At 37.7% G+C, this 23303-nt stretch overlaps 4 protein-coding genes across 6 annotated transcripts; 2 read left to right on the forward strand and 2 right to left on the reverse strand.

The window, feature by feature from the left end:
* Nucleotides 1-391: 391 nt before the first annotated feature.
* Nucleotides 392-4420, reverse strand: LOC110770596 (pectin acetylesterase 12). The gene is made up of 12 exons (XM_021974769.2): nt 3880-4420; nt 3344-3426; nt 2986-3115; nt 2810-2883; nt 2325-2411; nt 2119-2243; nt 1950-2010; nt 1719-1772; nt 1486-1563; nt 1260-1365; nt 1003-1148; nt 392-891 (listed from the first exon to the last, which is right to left on the reverse strand). The coding sequence occupies exons 1-12, from the start codon at nt 4064-4066 to the stop codon at nt 775-777; spliced, it is 1248 nt and encodes a 415-aa protein (XP_021830461.1). The 5' UTR covers nt 4067-4420; the 3' UTR covers nt 392-774.
* Nucleotides 4421-8122: 3702 nt separating this feature from the next.
* Nucleotides 8123-11365, reverse strand: LOC110770558 (protein NRT1/ PTR FAMILY 4.5-like). The gene is made up of 6 exons (XM_021974708.2): nt 11127-11365; nt 10946-11033; nt 10627-10844; nt 10125-10541; nt 9888-10012; nt 8123-9441 (listed from the first exon to the last, which is right to left on the reverse strand). The coding sequence occupies exons 1-6, from the start codon at nt 11127-11129 to the stop codon at nt 8556-8558; spliced, it is 1737 nt and encodes a 578-aa protein (XP_021830400.2). The 5' UTR covers nt 11130-11365; the 3' UTR covers nt 8123-8555.
* Nucleotides 11366-13645: 2280 nt separating this feature from the next.
* On the forward strand, nt 13646-17991 carry LOC110770551 (5'-3' exonuclease family protein). Of its 3 annotated transcripts, none has more exons than XM_088253990.1 (18): nt 13646-13841; nt 13928-14044; nt 14125-14232; nt 14357-14416; nt 14533-14586; nt 14676-14724; nt 14822-14869; nt 14987-15052; nt 15152-15202; nt 15445-15564; nt 15638-15722; nt 15837-15918; nt 16028-16142; nt 16242-16298; nt 16390-16436; nt 16524-16578; nt 17148-17335; nt 17690-17991. In XM_088253990.1, exons 4-17 carry the CDS (start codon nt 14370-14372, stop codon nt 17319-17321), a joined length of 1050 nt encoding a protein of 349 aa, XP_088110116.1. In that variant the 5' UTR covers nt 13646-13841; nt 13928-14044; nt 14125-14232; nt 14357-14369; the 3' UTR covers nt 17322-17335; nt 17690-17991. The 3 variants fall into 3 exon arrangements, with proteins under 3 accessions (XP_088110116.1, XP_088110114.1, XP_088110115.1); XM_088253988.1 differs by having other exon boundaries at nt 13660-13841; nt 14125-14183; XM_088253989.1 differs by lacking the exon at nt 17148-17335 and having other exon boundaries at nt 13680-13841; nt 14125-14183.
* Nucleotides 17992-19166: 1175 nt separating this feature from the next.
* Nucleotides 19167-21593, forward strand: LOC110770560 (Pentatricopeptide repeat (PPR) superfamily protein). The gene has a single exon (XM_021974709.2). It carries the CDS (start codon nt 19700-19702, stop codon nt 21503-21505), a length of 1806 nt encoding a protein of 601 aa, XP_021830401.2. The 5' UTR covers nt 19167-19699; the 3' UTR covers nt 21506-21593.
* Nucleotides 21594-23303: the final 1710 nt, after the last annotated feature.

Raw genomic sequence — 23303 nt, forward strand, 5'->3', positions numbered from 1 at the left:
CTGGTGTGGAGACATCAACATTTATTTCCGTGCGTCCAACAACAATTAATGCTTCAACGTTACTTAAATTAGTCTATAAGTCATTGACCCAAAAAAAAACCTTAGTCTATAAGTCATATATATAAGGAACAGCGCTTCCCAAGTCATTTATATCAAATGACTAACACAAAAACCATCAGGATAATCAAATTACTAACACTCTTCAATTTTGATTGATATTTTTCTGGGATGATTCTCTCTGCCCATTACTTGATATAGTGGAAGATTTGATTGTGCCTGCTTGTAGAAGTGGGGCTTAACACCGAACCATGTAACTTCGTGATGAACTTTTATTTAATTTTCTTAATTATGTGTTTGGTTGATTATGTTAGCAGAAATCAAATGGCTATACTTTACATAAAATTCTAAATAGAACCCAGAATCAGAATTTTCACATAAACCTATCAACAAACTCTTGCGAGTGGAGGAAAATAACACCTTAGAAAAGTGACTTTTGTCTACCTCTCCAACTACTAATTTGCTAATACAAGAAAGAGTTTATTGGAACATAATCCAAGATATAAAGAGCTTTCACCAAAACATTACATCAATGCGAAACGCTTGCTGATGACATTTTGCACTTCTCAGCAGCCTTCCGTTTTATTGTCTTCTATTGATTTCAATTGAACCATAAAGCTCTGGACTGAAAATAAAAATGAACTATAAAGCTATTTCATGTAATGTAACAGAAAATTAAGTTGGCTCAAAGGGTTGACCATGTAATGAGCCTATCCATTAATTTGCTCTTTGGAAAACCAGATTGTGGCAAGAATTGTCACAAGGGTAGGGACAATCAACAGCCTTCACACTTGTTCGGTCAAAATACCAATCTCCGACAGCTATTGCAATTGCCTGCATATCGTGGATCACACATAGGATTAGAATTTCAAACTCTTGTTTCATGAGATTTCTTGAGATTAATGTTGTAGGCAAACTTAATAAACTCTGTTGCATCAGGCTCACCTTCTTTCCAATAACTGGAGAATTATCAGCAAACCATGTATCCTGCCTCTCAGTTTGGCAATGCGCAAAACACGAATTAATAAACAACCCATTTTTGTTAGACATAGAGAATCGTTTTACTGCATTCAGCATTTGATTCCTGAATCCTGTTTTAAAGTAACATAAAGTCATAACAAACAGCACAAGTTTAGTTCATTTGCTTCTGAAGCAGCTATAAAATCTTAAGAGTTAAAACAGTTCCTCAAATATGGGATCACCTTGCAAGAAATTGATTTGTGATGGAGTACATTTTGCATGGTTTAATCTGCATTCGTGCCAGAAGCCGGCAGGATCTGCTGATGCTGGAGCTAAGCTGGATTGTATCTGATTTCAAGTGGGGAAACATAATTTAATGCAGTCATTCAATAGAGTACTTCACTTGATGTACAGTATGGGACATCAGGTAGAACCAAAATTTTAGACGTTATAGAAATGAAAAATTACCTGCCATGAATCGTATGCTGCATTGAGTATAAACAATGGAGTTTGGATGTTGGCAATCAAGTTCTGTGGGAAGAAGCACTGAAAGGAAAGATAAAATAAAAGGGGGTGGGGAGAAGCTGTGTCAGTTTTAGGGGGGAGCAGCAGTGCATGTAACTTTTCGATGTTTCCACATATCTTCAAATCAAGGACTACAAACAAAAATGTGTATATAAAAAGGAAAAAGAAATGATTACCGAAGTAGGATCAAGGTGGTTAGTGCAAAACCGTGGCAGATTATGTTGCACTCCCTGGGACAATCATTTTAATACCATAAGCATACATGAAAAACATACATTACCACAGATCTGAGTGAAACAGTATCACTATGCACAAAATATATTGTTGCTTTCATGGAATTCAAGAAAAAGAAAAAGAAAAAACATGGATTGGGAGTGGATTACAAATCTTTAAAATCATGCCAATACCTGCAAGCCAACAACACCATTATATAAATTCCTGAGTGTGCGTCCACCAGAAACGTCAGGCCTGCAGTTCCAACAGGATCACCATTTGAAATTTAAGTGTTAATAAGCTAGAGCATGACTTTATGTGAACAGTGTTGGAAGGGAAAAGTGTGTTAATGTTAGTACTTACGCATCAAGAAACAATCCAGCATCACTCAGGCACTTCACTTTTGTAGTTCTTGGAAATAAGCCCCGGAACTCATCACAGTGCAAAATAGCTGCCAGACCGCCAGCAGAGCAACCTGAAAGAAGAGCCTGAAATATGATTGGTTAATATGCTGCAAGAAGTGCCGTAACATGGGAATGAGAATATACAAAAAGCAAGAAGTATTATACCTGCTTGGCATAGCGCATGCCCTTTGACTTCAAATCTTCCATTGCAGACAACCATATACGCTGTCCTCTAAATTGCAGTTGTCTGGCCTAAAATCAAAATCACTGTATGTTAGCATCTGGTGTGCACGTGAACTACCAGATTTATGTTGAGGTACCATCCAGAACTACCAGATTTATGTTGGATTTATCAGTTTTAAGTCATATAAGATTAGGCATTCTCCTTCTCCAACCTTTTACCACTCTTCGTATGGTGAAACTTTGAGTAACTCTGTAGATATTCTAAAATAGAAAAGTATAATGAGGTCAATTTAAAACCAGATGGGAAAGCACCAATACACTGTCTAAACAACCATATCAAGGTGGAACTGGAGTGGTGTGTGTGAGATCCCAAATTCGTATTTTCATTGCTCAATTTGTTAGCCACCAAATTATAAACATCCAACCATTTGGTGGAAAAATGTAAACGGTGAGAACATCCTACTAACCTTATCTTCACCGTCCCCAGTAAAAGAAGCACCATCACAATACCGAAGCTTTACTCTGTTCCAGTTGAAAAAATCTGCAATCCCATAGATGATAAGATGAGGGTCAACACAGAACCAGAAAAAGGTAGACGCAAGTATAGTCTTTGACAAGTTAGCATTAAGTTTGAGGGAAAAACCAGGATTTTCTTCAGCTTTATTGCTTAGTATTCCAGTAAATGCTATGTTTTTTTCCATGAATCTTGACGATCCCCGCCTGGTTGTTTTTCGGTAAACACAATTTCTAATGCTGTTACACCAACCTCCTCCCTGACACAAGATATTTATTCAAGTCAAGTTCTGAATTAAGCAACTGTCAGTAAAATCCAAGGACTTGATAGGCTTGTTTGGCAATCAATCAACCAAAAGGTAACGTGATAAAAAGCATATATTTTTTTTGTGCAGAAACTATCTTTAAGATTTTGATATGCAAAAATATGCAAGAGAATGGATTGCCAAATGATGTCCTTGTTTTTGGTTTATCTCACAATCACAAACCTCCAATTGAATGAGCCAACTATTTGCTCCTAACCCGTATCCACGATGCAAATGATACCCAGGTAAGGTTCCATCCAAGCAGACTGCAAATGCCAAAAACACAAGTAGGTAAATGAGGCCAAAACAAAACTGAGACAGATCTCAAATAATATAAAAATTCCAGGAATAATGCATAAGGCATGACTTACAAAATTAAATTGAAAACAAAACATGGACAAATACAATGTAAGGGGGGAAAATGGGTAAACAAATCTAACAACAATTACATCAGCCTCATGCAAAATAATATGCTAATAATTCCAGCAGGCACAGATGAGAGAATCTTACTGAGAGTCTCAGGCCCCTTGATTACAATTGGGGAAGGAGAAAAAACAGTGTGACAAGTAACAAACAAGAGTGCAAAGAATGGAGGGGAAAACACGCTAGATTAAGATTGCCTCTAGAAAAAAGGCACCATCTTTATCTAAATCAAGCAATATGCAAAATGTATATCAACTTATCAAGAATGGAGAAAAACATAGGAGTGTAAAGTGTACCAGCTCTTTTGGCTCCAGCTCCTGGAATGAGGGTTAGCCCTACCATGAGATAGTTAGCTCCGACCTTGGATTCTCCATAGGCCTCCAAGAAAGACAGCTCTGTTTCATTAAAGCTGTGCTCTACAAACCCATTAACCCATTTGCTGAAAACAAGTGATATTACAATGCCAACCCACCAGAGCTTCATCTTTGCTCTCCTCTGCTTCAATCCCTCTGCCACCCAAGTCTTGAAAAATGTAATAAAGAAAAAGTAGAAAAGTAGAGAGAGGAAGAAAAATAAAAGGCAAACTTTGATTTGCCCTGATGTTATGTGTATTTGGCCATAGAGTTAGTGACTGGTTTAAGTAACTACAACAACATTTATAGGAGGGAAAGTCTTCAGCTTGAGAGCTAACTATGGAAGGAAATCAAACTCAATAAATCTGAGAGAGAGAGAGAGAGAGAGAGAGAGAGCCTTTTTAAGGTTTTATTACACAGGAGGCACGTTTCGAATCTAAATTACGTAAGATTAGAAGGAAGGGCAAACTACAGTACTAACTGGACAAGCGATATCACAGACCATCTGGACCCTTGATTTGAGAGAGGAGCAAAAGATGGACCCGGTACGGTGACAATATATAACGAAAGTGGGGTCCACGTAGGAGGAGGGAAGAGTAGTGGTTGGTTCTCTGAACTCTGGAGAGAGAGAGAGAGAGAGAGAGAGAGGAGGGTGGTGAATGTGATTAGCGACACACTAGGACCACACTGAGATAGTTAAGACTTTAATTTGAGGGGTTCAATGATTTTCTTCTTCTTTGGGCTACATTTATTGTTTTAACTTCTAAAGTTGTGTGCTTTATGGCCACCGGCGGAATCAACTGGAACCCGTGCTTGTCTGCTTGAGATGCATACAGCCTACAGGTACAGTACAGCTGTGCAGTTTATGTGTTTCTGCACAAAACAATCATTTATCTATCAGAAAATTCCGCCTTGATCAATGGCACATATTAAAGTAGGGGCCACATTTTCATTCTTTTGGTCAGAAAAAGTATAATCTAGGGAGCTACCCTGGTCATGGTTTCAGCTGATCTTTTGCTCTTGATGGTAGTTTTTGGAGTTCAGATCTTTGTGCAGTGTGTTTCGCTGAAAATATAGTGAATCTGTCTGTCCAGTGATTAATGGAAAACAGTACATGTTAATTACTATTATTATGGATCTGTAATTCTGCCAGCTTCCTATTTTCCCCCTGAGTTTCCTCTCAAATAGTATTCTAAGTTGCCCAAATGTGTGCAGATTTCTCCAACTTTGGTAGCATAAGTTTTACTTTTTGTATGAGATTGTTCACCTAACCACCTCTTCAATTTTGTCAATAAAAAACCCGAAATAGTTAAGGATATGTAATATGAAAGCGATATCAAGGATAACGAGATTCAAACACAAGATCTTAGATGTAAGGATGACTGTTAACTTTTCTCTCGACTGTAGAAGTGGAATGTATATTTTTCTTTTTAAAGGAGTTTAACTCAAGTGAGGCTGCCGACAATTATGGGGATAAAAATAAGAGGAAAGCTTGATTCAGTGTGAATGGTTGAAGAGGGTCTTATAAAGTATGCATAGCCAGCTCTCTCAAATGATCAAATCCAACAGAAAAAGCTTGGCATGTTCGAAATGAACAAATTAAACAAGGCCCCTTTGAGGCCTTGATGCCTTCGCATCCACCAGTAAACTTAACTAGCTACCAGCTAGAAACTAATGCTTCCAAATATAGTGAAGACTTCGATGCAATTGATGCTTCCTTCTTCTTGTTGAATTAAGTTATATATCCTTTGCGTTTACGCAACTGTCATGCACACATTAATTCTATAATAATAATGCTCATATCCCTACACACGCACACGTCAAAGCACATACATTCACAGATTTGGTCAAATTATAATCAAGAATATTTTTTAGTGGAGATTTATGTGTGCTGCTGGTGGCGACTGATGTTTTACTTTACTTTTCGTCAAACATGTTTTCTTGCTTGTTATTAGAATGAATTGTGATGGAAGGGACGACTTTCGTTTTGTGTGGCGCCTCTTGCTATAGAAAGGTGGTAATTAGTACACAAAAACCCTGCAAAATTGGACTAACATATCAAGAGGGGAATTGGAAAGACTGAATTTTTGCATGTGATTAGGATAGTTACTGAATTCACGGTATTGTGATTCATATGAAATTTTTGATTGGTTCGATGTCTTTTGTACAATAATATCCAATTTAAATCTTTAATGATATAAAAGTTCGGAGGTATTCAATTTAGATTTTTAAAAAGTTTATAAAAGTTTGGTGGTGTTCAGTTATGACTTTTAAAATGTCTTTAAAAGTTTGGTGGTATCTAAAAAGTTAATGACTTTTAAAAAGCTTATTAAATGAATGACTCTTCCGTACTTTTAAGGCTAATTGTTAAGAACAAAAATCTTACCGATTTACTAATGACTTTTATTAACTCTATGAATGTATTTAAGAATTTATCAACTCTATAAAAGTATTTAAGAATTTATCAACTCTATAAAAGTCACTTACTTAAAAAAAAAGTCTTTATAAGTATGGATTGGAGGATTGGATACAGCAGTGCAAAGGAGAGAATAAAAGATAAAAACTTCATGATTCTTTGTTTCAATTTTGCTCATTGAGAAGCATACACAGACTGGCTTGGTTTGGTTTAAGTAATGGGGATAGCTTTGTTTAGTTTGAGGTGACTTTAATTTTATTCAAGACGCCTTGTTATGCAATTCCTTAAGTAGGAGGGAAGATGTTTGTTCCCCATTGTAATTCTTTAATTTATTAATAAAGATTAAAATATAGAAAGGGCTTTTTTTATAGCACAAGGATCTAATTAAGAAGAATGTTTTCACATTATAGATCTAATAAGGTGATTTGCTTTCCATATGAAAATGGTGAAAGTTATGATGAATATAAAAACAAACAGTGCTGAAATTAAATAAGGTCAGGCATTTTTTGGCAAATTATAAACCATTAAATGTCTCCCAATCACGTGTAAGAGACACAATAATTTATGATGAATCCTAGTTTATATAGAAAGAAGATAAAAACCATCGAATTAATGAAAAGAGAGGCGCCATGTGAGCGTGAGCTCTCTTGGTCCCATAATCACATGATGCATCTTTTGAAGCCTGCTTGATGGCAAAACAGCCCACCAATCTCTGTCTCGCACTACATATTTCTCAACCAAAAAATCTGGGTTTGGTTTCTGCACTCCAAATTTTTTCTTTAGTTAGTATCCTATATTCTATACTAACCACAAAAACAAAACCCATCATCCGAATCTAAGACAAATAAACAACAACTTTCACATACGTGGTTAGGCCAGGCGACCAAGGGAGTGTGTTCAGTCCCTTGTATTGGAGTCTTGGAGTCTGATTCTCCTTTTTATACATTAGAGTAGTTAAAATATCACTTTAGTTTGTATTTTCTTTTATTATTTATCAATAATTCAATGTCAATTATATTAAGGGGAATGAAATGCCTGCAGATTTTTAGCATGTACTTTTGTAGGGCATACAAAACGGGCACTGTCCTTGTCCTACTGTCTTAGTATTTCACTCTCGGAAAGCTTCAATAATGGTCAAGGCCCTACAAAGAAGAAAATAAGAAAAGTTTTGACTATTTTTTTGTCCCCCATCAATAACACAACGACATGTGAAAAAGTTATCCTATGTGTCATTGTGTTATTGGCCGGAGATAGCAAAAAGTGTTATTCGGTTACATGAGACTTTCTAACTTGACCTCAAATTGAGACCTCAAGTTGCTTAATGCTTCCATGTGCCCGTCTCATGCTGACGCATGGTTGACCTAATAAGGCAGAAAGATGGAATTGTGAATTTAAAGTTTGGGTTTGGGTTGGAGAGCTTTTTATATATTGGGCATTTTGGGTCTCAACTTTTAAGGGTGAAGGCATATCTTGTTTGGGCCAAGAAAAGATTGAGCTCAGTTGATTTTGGACCTGACAAATTCAGCTGCAGTGCACCAGCTCAGCCCACTTTCTACCAAATTTTGACCAAATTGGAGCCTAAAACAAAGATGCAAGATTCTTTAATATGAGTTGAGGACGCTCCATTCTTTTTTTCTTTTTTTTAAAGACATTTTATTTTGAGAAGGGTGATAATATACTAAACTTACACACACTATATGGATACTAGGACTTGAATCCAAGACCTTTCTTGAAGTAGTAATTGCTCCAAACCACTACACCAGTGAGTCCTTTGCAAAACGCTTCATTTCTTTATTTATGAAAAGAGAGTAGAAAACTTATTAAAATACATCTGTATTATATGGAGGGATTGATAAAATCCTCACAAGGCCCTTCTCAATCCCAATCCACACATCCTTAAATTCACAGTTCAAAACATGTCGAGCTAGGAGTAGTGAGCAACTCAGAACCTGTAAGAATCCCTACATAATATACCCCACACATTCTCAGTCCCAAACCCAAAAACACACAATTACAAACACACACAAAAATAAGATCAAAGAGAGATGGAACCCAAAAATTTAAAATATCCCATTAATTATCTCTAGTTCTTCTTCAACCTTTTCAGAGCTCAGTACCCTCATCAGCACATTGTTCTTCAGTGAGCTTCCTCCCCTTGGTTACTATATGCTTTCTTTTTTGGGCTTCATAAAGCTGTTACCTTTTATTCATTAGTCTTTATTACACTGTCTTGAGTACTTGGGTCACCATTGATAAGAGGGATCTGGTTCAAAGGCTTCAGCTGAATCTTAGAAGCAGGTTCATCTGTTTTGTACTTGTACCATGAAGCCCAGTAAAGATAGTTTGCAAAGTTGATGCAGCTAAGGATGGCCAAGAACCAGTAAAATAGGTGCACATTGTTTTCGTTGATGTCAATTCCATGCAGCCATCCTTGTTTGCTTGGAGCAATTCTTTTGGTCACAGCATTTATGACATCAACAAAGATGGAGCTCAAGAAATAACCAAATGCAAGTGACAGCCATGTGAATGAAGTGGAGAGAGATTTCATGCCTGCTGGTGCTTCCTTGTAGAAAAACTCTAGCAGTCCAACTAGAGTGAACATGTCAGCAATTCCAAAGATAGCATATTGGAAGGAAAGCCAAAAGAGACTTATTTTCATGTCCTTGTGGACTTGGTTTTTTCTCTTCACTTCAACAATGCCGGCTACAGCCATTGAAATTGCAGATAGGACTAGTCCAACACCGACGCGTTGAAGCTGCGTGATGCCTGCAGGATGGTTTGTGATCTTTCTAGCGAAAGGAACGAAGAAGAACTCGTACATTGGGATGAGAATGGACATGAAAAGGAGAGGGATGACAGGAACTGATGGCGCCGGAACCTCAAAAGAGCCCAAGTAGCGGTTCATGGCGTTCCCCTGTTGGACTGAGAATGTCTGGAGTTGTGCTAAACAAGTGTTCATTATGATGGTGCTGAACAGAATGGGCAACATTCTTGTTAGGACCTTGACTTCTTCCACTTGTGTTACAGTGCAAACCACCCATTGTTGGGGCTTGGTGTCTTTGCCAAGTATGGCTGCTTTGTCTAGAAACCTGGTCAAAATTAATAGGCAGTAATTAATTACCTCATCTCTGTGAAATTTTGTTAAGTACTGTAAGCTACAATGTGACAGGCATTTTCCAAAAGGTGAAGTGATCTGCTTAATTGGTACCCTTTGAAGTCAAAAACTTTGATTAAAAGCTTCAAAAAACTCCACATCATTTTCACCCCTCAAATCAGCAAACATATATCATGGTCAACAAGTCAACTTCAAAAGGGAAACCCTCCCACGTTAACAGAAACTTTGATGTCAACTTGTCATTGTATTATCAAGGTGCTTCTTGATTTTCTGTTTCTTTTTTGTTTGAATGTGAAACATGAAGAATCTTGGCATGCCGTTTGGTGAGTCTTGTTTGAATATATTTGGCAGGCATGCATGAATGTGAGTTTATTGGACACTATTGGTGAACTTTAAGCATGAATTAATGTAATGTCTCACCTGAACTGATCAGTGTGTGCAATTTTTTCTTCAGAGTAATTTGACTCTTTTTCACTGATCTCATACAGTTCTTGAGGGCTCCCTGGCTGTGGCAAACGTCTATTTTTTATCGCAATGACGACAACCTGTGAAATCATTTAGACATCATAGGCGTGTTAGTAATTATTCAAGTGTACTAATTATGTCTGCACACATGTAATTAAGTTTGAGAGAGTTTGATTAGAGAGAAAGAGATACCTGAACGATCCTAATGATGGGACTGTCTCCGGGGATTTGGAGGCGGTAGAAAGGCTTGCCAATAGCGAGCACCCCAAACCCGACAAAAGTTGCAATTGTTGAGATAAAGAAACCCCAATACCAAGCTACATTAGTGCTAACATACACAATGGCTGTGACACCAATAGTTGCTCCAAGTGTACTACTGAGCATGAAACCATTGAAAAATGTTGCAAGTGATTTCGCTTCCTCTTTCCGGTTAAACTGGTCTGCACCAAGTGCCGGCAGCGCTCCCCTCACACCACCTGATCCCAATGCTAGCAAACACAAGGATGCATAGAGCATAAAGGCCATACCGCCTTCCACACAACTTGACATGCAACTAGGTTTTGGGTGCAAATCCTTTGAATAAGCTTGAATTGTCATCAGCACCAAAGCCTATATGTGTAGGAAGTTTGATTAAAATTGGTGCCATAGGTAGAAGTAGAACTAGAAGAAGAATGACCAACTTTATTTTTGTTACCAGTATTTCGACTGCGCCGAAAATCAGACATGTTGTGAACCTGCTCAAGTATGTATCAGAAATGAAGCCGCCGATGAGGGAGAGCAAGAAAGTTGATCCCATGAAGTTTGTGAGAGTGTTGGCAGAGTGTGCCAGATCAAATTTCATCACATACATAAAGTAGAGGACCATGCTCACCATGTTTGCCACAAACCCCATGCTGTCCAATGCCAGCAAGACTACATGAACAAGAAGAAAGAAGCAAAATGTAAGAAAACATGTGAAACGAATATAACAAAACAACCTGATAGTATGCTGTGAATGGTTCATGGTTGCTTACCAAAAATGAAGCTGGAAGCAGTAAATCCTCCCTTCTTTTTGTCCATTGGGCCGAGGGAGCTGTAGCTTGCCTTGGCATTCTCTTCTCCCTGTTGTACACAGCATTATGAAACACATGAACAAGAGTATAACAAAAACAAACGCACACAAGCAGAGAAGATGGATTAAGTGGTTTGACTTACCATGGTTGAAACTTGAAACTTGAGGAGAATAAAGTTGTGAGAATATGTTTTCGGCACAAGAGGCCTTGAACATATAGCCTGAAAAGAAGCCTAGTATTTAACGTTTAAGGCATCAGATTGTTCGCCTTATTGTTCTCAACTTTGTTCTCTCTCTCAGTTCATGTCTCTGTCTCTCTGCCTCTCTGTCTCTTTCTGTCTCTCTCTGTCATAGTGTGTCCCTCAATTGGAGGAATGCAACTTGGAATTTCTACATTTCTTTTTTGTTTGTGAATTTTTGTCCATTTCATTTCAAGAACATGTCATGTTTTAGTAGGTATATTTAAATGTCTAGTTTATCTTCATTTTTAACCATAATTATCATCAGTAGTCAACAAACTGCCAGTGGCATTCATATTTTATGCCAAAATTACTGCTTAGTCAAATACTTTCTGCTAGGATATCTGTCTCTGTTTTCTTCTTTTCTTTCTTATCAAGCACATTTAAATCAAGCAAATTAAAAGCATTCCATTTGCAATTTCATCCATTTTCCCCTAAGAAAGAAGATCTTACTAAAGCAAATATATAAGCAGGAGGAGATGAGGGCCAAAAGTATATTGCAGAAAATCTTAATAAAGCAAATGCATTGAACACATTCCATTATAATAACTTGATGGTGCTTTTGCTTGATCATGATTAGTAATTGGTCAAGTCTGAATGTTGTTGTCACTGCAGCAATCATTTAACAAATAACAAGTCTATTTTGTTAGGGCAATCCCAACCATGTAAAGGAGACTCTGGGACCAAGCTTGAAGCATCTCCTCCCCAGTTGAAAGTTTAAAGGGAGCACATGAAATGAACCCTCTTATCTCATTTTTCCAAATGTACTTTTTGAGTTGACAGAACAGCTCAAAAGGAAATTTCATCATGTTTTCTGGATCCTCATTAATTATTTGGTTTGATTATCTCTCATTAGCATGCCCAAAACTTTATGCAGATCCACTTGCAGATTTCCTTTTCTTAAGTCTTTGCAGTTTCAAAATCAGCCTGATAATAACTATGCATCATTCATCAAATCACAGAAATCATTATCCAATAACAGACTGATATTTGGCATACTTTGGTAATTTCACACTTGCTATGACGGATGAAGCAAGGTTTCAAATTGGTACCATCGATATTAATACTATATGTATTCTAATTGGTACCATAAGATATGATTTATTAGTTATCAAGACAGAAAGATTATCAAAAGCTCATGAAATAAATTATATTTTTCTAATTCTTTCTGGGTCCTGCAGTTCCTGCTCCCATACTTGATACTTCCCACCTGTTTGCTAGAGTTTGAAGAGATGGAAGACTACCAAATGGGCCTCAACACACGTGTAGAAATAGACCTCAACTTGACCAAAAAGCTTAAGCCTTTAGGTCTTGGGTCCATCCATAATATATATTAACTCATCAAAAAGTTCTCTGTTCACTTTTTCATCCAGAAATACTTTAATAAGTTGCTGCCAAGCAAGATGAAAATGCCATTTGATAAAGCACTTAAAAGAGACTTTAGAAGAAATTGATAAAATTCTTTGGGTGGCCATACAACTAACTAGTTATGTTTTGAAGAGGGAAAAAAAGAAAAAATTCAGCTGAATGGATGCATTGTCAAGAAAAAATTCTCTGTTCAATCAATTAGGTGAAGTTCAATCAATTAGAAAAGAAAGGTTGAGTTGAAGTTCAATCCATTAGGACCAAAGAAAGGTTCAATTAATTGATGTCACTTTCAACTTTAGTGGGGCAAAGATTGATTATTAGGCTCCAAACAAGGAAAGGAAAGTTAACTTTAATTGGTGGGCACCTTGAGCATTGAGGCTTGAACTTTGCTTGAAGGAAGTTGCTGAAACAAAAGGCAGTCACAACAAAGATTGCTGATGCTTCCACATCACAAGAACTCTATGCATTGCAATTTGCATTGCATTGTCCATCAATATTCTGTTCCATAATTACAGCTAAGGGCTTGCCCCACCTCCCGTTCCATTTCCATCATCTTTCCTTATCTCCATTCCTCTTCATTTCTATATGCCTTTTTCCAAAGTTGTTTCATGCTCCACCTTCTCCTCTGCCTTCCCTTCTTTTACTTGAAGATTTTACTGTCAGCTGCAGACTGTTCGCCTGCTGCTGCTTTTGGTTGGTTTGGTGCACATTTGTCATTTGTCATGGGCTTATGGAAAGTACATGTTTTGTCAGATTTTATCTGTTAAGGTTCATGTTCTTTTTCACTGCCAAAACAAAGAAAATCATGTCAGACCACAAAAAAAAAAAACAAACAAAGAAAATCATGTTCATTTCGATTGTTTAATTCTGTATTTCATAAATAAGCCTGGGCCCTTGTATGGTTCATGTAAAAGCTCAAAATACAGCCCATGATCCTAAATCAATCTCAAAACAGTTCCAAGTTTCAGGGCCCAAATATTAGTGGCTAACCATGCACACTTTGATAAGCCCAAAAGCCCAAAAAAAAAAAACAGTAATCTTTGTGCGTGTGCGTGTGCACGGTGCACCCACCCTATGGTACACGTGTACGCTGTCCTGTGTGTAAGACAAACACTTCACTTGGGACTTTGGCCTTTGGGAGTAAGGCGGGAAGCAGTTTCATCCCTAACCTCTAGCCAAAAAGCCTTTTCTTTTCTCTCTGCATTTTACTCTTTTTCTCTCTCTCTCTTAGCTACTGTAATGGGTATAAAGGTACAATTTTTTTCAGCACTCTTCTCCAATTTATTCTGGGATTTATTAGCTACTTTTTTTTTAATGATTGTGGATGGGTGTGTTAGGGTTTAACGAAGCTGTTGGCGGACAATGCCCCAAAGGCCATGAAAGAGCAGAAATTCGAGAGCTATTTTGGCCGAAAGATTGCCATTGATGCTAGCATGAGCATCTACCAGTTTCTTGTATGTACCGCCCCTTTATCTGTATGGATTTTGTTTAAAGAAGCTCAATTTTGATGTGGGTTGTGTGTCAAATTGTGCAGATTGTTGTGGGAAGAAGTGGGACTGAGATGCTCACTAATGAAGCTGGTGAAGTTACTAGGTACCCTTTACTAAAGTTCTTCGCTTTCAGTGACATAAGGCACCTTTTCGTGAGTTTGTATTTAGATAAAGTTTGATTATATTTTGTTTTGGTAGTTTTCTTAAGTAGGTTTTGCTAAGAACCTTTTCTTTTTCGAATAATGACATGGATTTTATTTCTTGGGTTCATTGTAGTCATCTGCAAGGCATGTTTTCCCGGACTATTAGGCTTCTGGAAGCTGGAATTAAGCCACTGTAATTTGTTTCTTTACCCTGAGTTTTGTTTTTGTTAGTCTTGACATTGCCCTTCATGTTGAACTATCCAACTCAAAAGCTAGCATAACAAGTGTCTTTCCAAAATTTGTTTTCAGCTATGTTTTTGACGGGAAGCCTCCAGATTTGAAGAAACAAGAGCTGGCAAAACGGTAGCTTTTGTATTTCCTAATTCCATAACCATGGTTACTGATCAATGCATTTGTCAAATAATGCTTGTCATACTGAACTTGTTATGCAGTTACTCAAAGAGAGCAGATGCTACTGAAGATTTGGCAGCAGCAGTAGAGGTATGTGTATCTTGTTTCTGATATTTTGATTGGTAAGTTTAAGAAACTGTAAACTGCATTTCATGCCTGCTTTTTTCTTGTCCTTGATTGCTTGCAGGTTGGAAATAAGGAAGACATTGAGAAGTATAGTAAACGGACGGTAAAGGTGGGTTTATTACCTGTGTTCTTTCATACTATCTGCTATCATAATTACCGTACAGCACTTAATATCTGTTACATGAGAAATAGAAGGTTTGACGTCATGTGCCACTTGTCTTGACAGGTGACAAAGCAGCACAATGACGACTGCAAAAGACTTCTAAGGCTCATGGGTGTGCCTGTAATTGAGGTGGGACTTTATATATTTTAAGTAAGCTGTTGCAGATGTGAATTTCAGTGCGAAAACAGAGATTAATGTTTGTAGTAAATAACGCTTTGATTTTCACAGGCTCCCTCAGAAGCAGAAGCACAGTGCGCTGCACTTTGCAAATCAGGAAAGGCAAGTGATCAGCTCATTATTAGTTTTTAAGGAATCTTACAAGAACGAAATTTATTTTAGAGTTTCATTTCTTATATTTCTACAGAATTTGGGCGGATCCTATTTTTGTAGAAAGGCTTCATTCCAAGGGGGACTTATGCCATCAAATTTTCTTGAACTAATAGGAATAATTTTTTTTTTTTCCATGGCCCGAATATGTTCTTAGCGATATGCACTAATAATTAACCTTTTATGTATTATAGGTTTATGCTGTGGCCTCTGAAGACATGGATTCCCTAACATTTGGAGCTCCTAGGTTTCTTCGTCATTTAATGGATCCTAGCTCAAGAAAAATCCCAGTCATGGAATTCGAAGTTGCCAAGGTTCTTACAACTTTGAAGACTGTCACGAGGGCCTAATATTTAATTCACTGTTCTAAGGATGATCTTGTTTCAGGTTTTGGAGGAGCTAAATCTAACTATGGATCAATTCATTGACTTGTGCATTCTTTCTGGCTGCGATTATTGTGACAGTATCCGAGGTATATTGGATTTTTAAATTCAGTTTGTGAGCTCATTTTCTGTGATATATGATACTCATTTTTGTAGTTGGCTTGAAATTGTAGTACTCAGTACCTTATGAATTTGTCCTACAGGGATTGGAGGACAGACAGCTTTGAAGCTCATCCGTCAACATGGCTCCATAGAGAATATACTGGAGAACATAAACAAAGAGAGGTTTCTCTTTAGGGTTTTCAGATTAAATAGACTCAATTCATTAATATGATTTTGCACTATTAGGAACTTTGTGAAAGAAATTCTATATCTATTTTTTTTTAATCTTCAGGTACCAAATACCAGAGGATTGGCCATATCAAGAGGCTCGGAGGCTTTTTAAGGAACCAGTTGCTTTAAGTGATGAAGAGCAACTTGAGATTAAATGGAGTGCTCCAGATGAAGAAGTAAATACGTTCGAAGTTGAAAATTGTTATATCATATGCATCATCCCTGTTTTGACTCTTTCATGTCAAAGTACTTAAATTGACTTCTCAATTTTACAGGGACTGATTTCCTTTCTGGTGAATGAAAATGGATTCAACAGTGACAGAGTGACAAAGGTGTGCTCCTACTCATCAAGATTACAGGCTTTCCCTAAGATCATGTTGCTTCTATTTCAGTATCTTCTAAGCTTTATTCTCTGTTGATTAGGCAATAGAAAAAATTAAAGCAGCCAAGAACAAGTCGTCACAGGGCAGGTAAGTGATTCTAGGATGAATAGATATGAATTCATGAATTCCTTTCTTTATTGGGCTTTAATGCATTGTTCATGTTATCATTTACAGACTAGAATCCTTTTTCAAACCAACTGCTAATCCATCTGTACCCATTAAACGGAAGGTATGGTTCTATTAAGCATTTTAGCCTTCAATCTTTCTTCTCACTGTGTCTGTATTCGGGATTAGAGGTAGACAACACTCTTCTGCGTTCTTACACTGGTTCTGTTTTATGCGCAAGATTTGACTTCTAGTTATGGCTGCATCAAGATGCTGTAGATTTTTAATTCTTCTTTATCATATCTTGGCCTGCATTAATTGGTTATATCATTTTTCTATAGTGTACTTTTCTTTGTGTTTTATTTGATCCTTAAGAGTTCTTTCTTGGTCTTACTCATCATTACTATGTACTTACAAGTGGTCTTCCCTGGCACATTTTATTGAATTGCTGAAATGGGGAATCTTGTAAGGCTGCAAGCAATTTGCATGTGTTGAAAGTTTTAATAAATTTTTTTATGTCCATCTGATCACTGCTTGTTGGTTTGAATCTTTGAACCCCCTGTGCGCATTACACATTCCCTCTCTTCAATTTTGATACGTATCTCTGTCAGATTGCCTTTTCCTCCCTAACTCATGAAAGGAACAAAAGGGACCCAACAGGTTGTCGTAATTTCTTGCTACATTGAATGACAGGAAACCAAATGTGTGCTTAAATCTCCCAAACCAGAAATCAAGCATAAGATGTTCTCTCTGCAAGATTGTAATTCATTCAGGCCCACTGTCAGTGGCAGTATAAGTCTGACAATTCTTGGTTTAGGCTTGAAGCACTCCACGCCATTAACCAGAGGTGTCTGTTTTGGCGCATGAAGCTGAAAACCTTGGTGAAGCTTCGGAGACAATCTATGCTTATGCCTATCTCCTTTAATTTATATCATATCATCGGTATCATAGGAAAATGAATTGTTGCTATCAAGTTTTTCCACAACTAAAAATGCCTAACTTTATGAAAACAAAGCTTCTACATTGAATATTTCAGTTTTGCTTTGCCTTAGATGGTTCTTTGTCACAAATGCACTGGACATGTCCAACAAAAACCCATAGACTATTAGAAAAGGTGGTGTGTTGGTTGAGGTTGAGAACTGTAAAGCTTTCATCTTAAACTGTGTAGCAAGAAACTATTCAATCTGAGCATTTATAGTTTTGTTTTTCTAATATTCCGTTTATCCTTGTGACAGGAAACACCACAGAACACTGCCAAAGAACCTGCTAACAAAAAGCCAAAAGCTGGTGGTGGTAGAAAGAAGAAATAGTCAAATTTGCATTATAACTTCAAACCAGATGAGTTGAGCGAATTGCATTTTGATCAGTTGAACTGACTCACGACGGATTAGCACAGTTCCGGTTTCTTATGTTAGGATTGCAAGATTTTAGGTTGATTTCTGGAGCATGTTTGATGTGAAATTTTGGGCATATGCTTCTATTCAAACTACTTACTGTTTAAATTCAATTTTCAAATGAAAGGAAAATGTTTGACTCAGTCTACTCTACTTGAAGTATTGTTATATATGGCTTTGCTTCCTGGATAACAAGTTAATGACAAATTTGGAATGTCCATGTAATTAGAACTGTCTTTTTAAGTGGTAGCTGCTGGTAACCAGTCGAGTATGGCTGGAAAGCCATTAAAGTAGGCTCTTTTCTTCATATTTTTAGTTGAAATGCAACATAAAATAGACGTCAAATGCTCTTTTCTTCAAACCAGTTTATCAAGCCGTAAACACGTACTGTAACCAAGGATCTTCACTCTCTGAGTCTCACTCTTGTTAACCAGAAAGTAGGGGTGGGCATCAAAACCGGAATACCGAAACCATCCCGAAATCGTGCCAAACCGTGCCAATTTCGTGCCATCCCGTTTGGTGTTGACGTGTAAACGGGATGATACCGTGTCATCCCGTTACTGTTTGGCATGACATCGGTTTCACATTTGTGATCCCGGTTGGTGTCATACCGTACCGAACAGTAAATTAGTTTTATTAATTCCTAATTTAATTTAAGTTCTAACCCTATCTGAGTCCACAGAGATTTTGTGTTGTCGACTGCCTCTTTTCTTTCTTTCTCTGCGTTTTTTCCTCCTTTCCTTTCCTCTGTCTGATTCTTCTCTTCTCTTCTCCTTTCTCAACCAAATTGAATCTGTTTCCAACTCCTCCAACATCAATCGATCTCACCTCATCTTCTTCTCCTCCTCTCTCTCTCTCTCTCTCTCTCTCTCTCTCTCTCTCTCTCTCTCTCTTTGTTCTTCTCCAAAACCAAAAAACCAGTGGAAAAGGAAAGCCCCAACCCAAAGTCTCTCCGAATTTCTGTGGGATCTTCTTCTTCAAGCCCGTTACCCTCTGCCTCTGCTACCAATTTCAGTCCGATCTCAGATTCTCGGGTATTCATGGAAACTTGTTTTGGTTTGAAATTATTTGTTTTCAAATTTGAGAAATTGTTTTGATTTTGGGAAGACATGAATTGGTTCTGTAAGCATGCGTGGGAAGACATGAATCTATTAATTCCATATGGTATAAATTCTCTTATTATTTAGGATGGATTGGTTTTGATTTTGGGAAGACATGAATTATTGACATGCATATGGGCTAGGCTACTGTCAGTTTATGTATATATATATATCTGATACTTCTGTAAGTTCTGTTCTTAAAGAAGTTGTATGGAAGCTGTATTGAAAATTCATGCAGTTGAGAAGTGATTAGATGTGTGTAATTTGTTGTACTCTAGTATTAGTAGCTGTGTATGTTCGAGATGAATGTCAAATTTTTCTCCAGGCTAAGTTGTAAAAAAAAAGAGAAAGGTTGAGCATATGGTCTTAACAACATTTGATTTTCTCCAGGCTAGTATTAACAGCCATTTGATTTTCAGATTTGATTGAACTTGAAAATTTACAGATTTTTTACGGTATCAACATTGATACCGAATCATACCGATCCCATTTGGGTCCGGTATGATTTGAACGTGTTTTCAAAAACCCTCATCCCGTGTCATCCCATACCGATTCCTCTATTCGGGATTGACACCGGGATGACCTCCATCCCGTGTCATCTCATACCGTGCCCACCCCTACCAGAAAGGCTCTGATAAGCATGCGAGCTCAAAAAATTAAAAGCTCTGATAAAAAAAAAAAAGAAGCAAAATACAACTGTTCTTAAAACATTAAACACTCACACCCAAACCCAAAACTGAGTCAATTGACAATGTGCAATGCCATGCTACCATCACAGCCTTTACCAAACGACGTTTTCCAAGCATCAAAAACCAAAGCCATCCTTGCCCTCTTGCAAGGATGCAACAGCCTCATAAGGCTCAAAAAAATCCATGCCCACGTCATCACCAACGGTCTTCACCACCAACCCGCCATTTCAAACAAACTGCTCAACTTCTGTGCTGTTTCAGTCTCGGGCTGCTTAGCCTACGCTCAGCTTCTCTTCCATCATCACATACAAAACCCACAAACCCAAGACTGGAATTCCATGATCAGAGGCTTTTCCCAAAGCCCATCTCCTCTTCAAGCCATTTTTTACTACAATCACATGCTTTCCTCTGCTTCTGATTCTTGTCCTGACACCTTCACTTTCTCGTTTGTGCTCAAGGCTTGCGAGAAAGTTAAGGCCCAGACCAAGTGCAAAGAGGTTCATGGAGCTGTGGTTCGCAACGGTTATGAGAACGACGTTGTTGTTTGCACCAATCTTATAAGATCATATGCTTGTAATGGTTCGATTGATACTGCACAGAGGGTTTTCGACAATATGCCTGAAAGAGACTTAGTTTCTTGGAACTCTATGATTTCATGTTACTCTCAAAAGGGTCTTCACCACGAGGCCTTGAGAACGTATAATCTTATGAGAAAAGAAAATGTGGGTCTTGATGGTTTTACTCTTGTTGGCTTGCTCTCTTCTTGTGCTCACTTGGGTGCATTGAATACCGGAGTTACAGTGCATAGAATAGCTCGTGAAAAGGGGCTTGTGGGAAATGTTTATGTTGGGAATGCACTTATAGATATGTATGCCAAATGTGGCAACTTGGATAGTGCTCTTAGTGTCTTTGAGAGGATGCAGAATCGTGATGTTTTTACATGGAACTCCATGATTGTTGGGTATGGAGTACATGGTCGTGGGGACGAATCAATCTCTTTTTTTGGGCAGATGCTGATGGCAGGAGTGCAGCCAAATTCCATCACATTTCTTGGTTTGTTATGTGGATGCAGTCACCAAGGCTTGGTAGAGAAGGGTGTTGAGTACTTCAATGTGATGAGCTCCAAGTTCAATATTAAACCTGGAATTAAGCATTATGGGTGCCTGGTGGATCTTTTTGGCAGAGCTGGGATGCTCGAAAAGGCGCTTCAAGTTATTAGGACTTCGCGTGCTCAGGACGATCCAGTCCTATGGCGGACTCTGCTTGGCTCTTGCAAGATTCATAAAAATGTAGAAATAGGAGAAATTGCTATGAGGAATCTAATCCAGCTAGGGTCATCAAATGCAGGGGACTACGTACTTCTTGCTACGATTTATTTTAGAGAAAAAGATGCAGATGGTGTTGCAAGGATGAGAAAATTGATTAAAACCCAGGGAGTGAAAACCACTCCTGGTTGGAGCTGGATTGAAGTTGGTGATCAGCTTCACAAGTTTGTTGTGGATGACAAGTCACATCCAGATGCTAATGAAATTTATCAAAAGGTGAGGGTTGTTGTTCATCAAGCTGCTCTGCATGGTTATGTGCAAGAGGGATCTCTTATCACAGTGTCTGAATTTACCTCCACAGACACAGATTGCTTTGAAACTTCCAGTTCATGTCACAGTGAGAAGCTGGCAATTGCTTTTGGCCTGGCAAGAACTCCAAAAGGAACATGTTTACGAATAGTAAAGAACCTCAGAGTTTGTAGAGATTGCCATTCATTCACAAAATTCGTTTCCCAAGCATTCAATAGAGAAATAGTTGTCAGGGATCGAGTTCGGTTTCATCACTTCAAGGGTGGATTATGTTCATGTAAAGATTATTGGTGACTTATGCTCCAAGTGATTTGAATAAAAACAACTGAGCACTATAAATCCAGTCTTCAAGTTTTAGATTTCAAGCAAGTGGAAGTTAACACATCAATGCCTATTTCTTTTTAATGAACAAGTAAAAGATGCCTTTCGTGTTTCTTCCTGAAGAAGGGCTCCAATCCTCAACCTTATTCTATTGAGTGTTGGATTGTCAACTCTTTCAGAATAGCAATGGCAATTAACTATTGACTTGCATATTTAAATTCCATTTTTTTTAAAATTAAAACAGAATGGCTCACAATATCAAATGCAGCATGCAACATGGTTGTCCTCTTCGTGACTTTTCAACATGGTGTTTGGTTCTGGATTTCCTCTGTCTCAGCCTGCCATTTTATGCATTTGGAAATTTCCAATATTCCATCACATTATGTTGGTCGCTTTCAAGAAACCCAACCAATTATTCTTAAAGCCAATGACATCTAGCAATTTACCAGACACATAAGTTCCAATAAATAGTACAAAGCATTAGTTGCAGTCCACATGGTCCTTGAGAATATGATTGTTGAACTTTGGAGACGGAGACCCTCCAACCATGGGGAGCTGGTTGCAGATATGAACCTATTTCAAACAGTTTACGTAGCAGATGACAGAAAAGCCATTGTGGGAAGCAACCTCCAAAAGAGGACAACAAGTGAGAAGAAATAAATAGAGAAGGGCTAAAAGAAGGGAGTCTAATTAAGGGAGTTTGTGTGACCCCACTGAGTAGGTCAATTGGGTTGGAGGATGGATAGAGTCAGCCTTAGCTTTTGCATACGTTCTAACAACTCAACCAAACAACAATGGCAACCTTTCACATGAAAGGAATTTGTTTATTTTGTAACTTTTCTTTAAAATAAAAAGGGTTGGTGAATTATGGACCATATTCGTGATTCCCCTATGCATGTTTTTTCCTTTGCATCCTCAGGGTATTTCCAAAACTTGCTATTATCATAATGTGTTTTTAATTGTAACAACTTATATTGGTAAGCAGTTGTTAAATTTAAGAAGTACTGACGAGAAAAATTAATGAGCTTTTAACTTAAAAATATGAATGATTGATTGAACGTAGTTTCAGAGTTTGATATATGCTGTTTGAAAATTGAAAGAAGTTGATGAATGTAACTATCATGTATATTAGAAGCCAACATGAAGAGAATGACTATCCAATCCAATTATATGAAGTAATTAACGAAAGTAATTTACTTCTTTGTAAATTATACAATGAGTATGACTATCCGGATTGCTCGATTTGCTTTACATATTGGTACTTTTGTCACTTGATTTGAAGAGCCACCAGATTTTATTTTAGATGGTTTTTTTTAGGATTGTAACATATAGTTTTTACAGGTATGATCATAGGGGTACGGGATTGCTCTATCGGAGGCAAGATTCCTTCTTCCTTTCGCGGTTGAGAGAGTAGGCTACAATGTAGTCCGACAACTATACGTCCATTTGGTGTAGAGTACTCACCTAATCCTCTAGGAGATAGTCTAATTTTGATGCTTGTTTTCACTCCTCATCAATAAAATTACCATCGCCTTTGTCTCAAAACAAAAAACAAAAGAATAGTACAACCTAATCACAACTCATGAAGAATAAAACTATCCAATTACCAATAAACCATTGAACACATTTTTTGTTTAACAAACAGGAATGTGAAAGTGAGTGATGCTTCTCACGGGGTCCAAAATCCCATCCCATATAGAAAACAGAATGCATAGAGACAGACAGAGCCATAGAATTGGACAATCGTGTTGGGAAGAATCGTACCTAGCAT

This window comes from Prunus avium, chromosome 6, assembly GCF_965620075.1.
Source record: "Prunus avium chromosome 6, drPruAviu1.hap1.1, whole genome shotgun sequence".
Lineage (NCBI taxonomy): Eukaryota > Viridiplantae > Streptophyta > Magnoliopsida > Rosales > Rosaceae > Prunus > Prunus avium.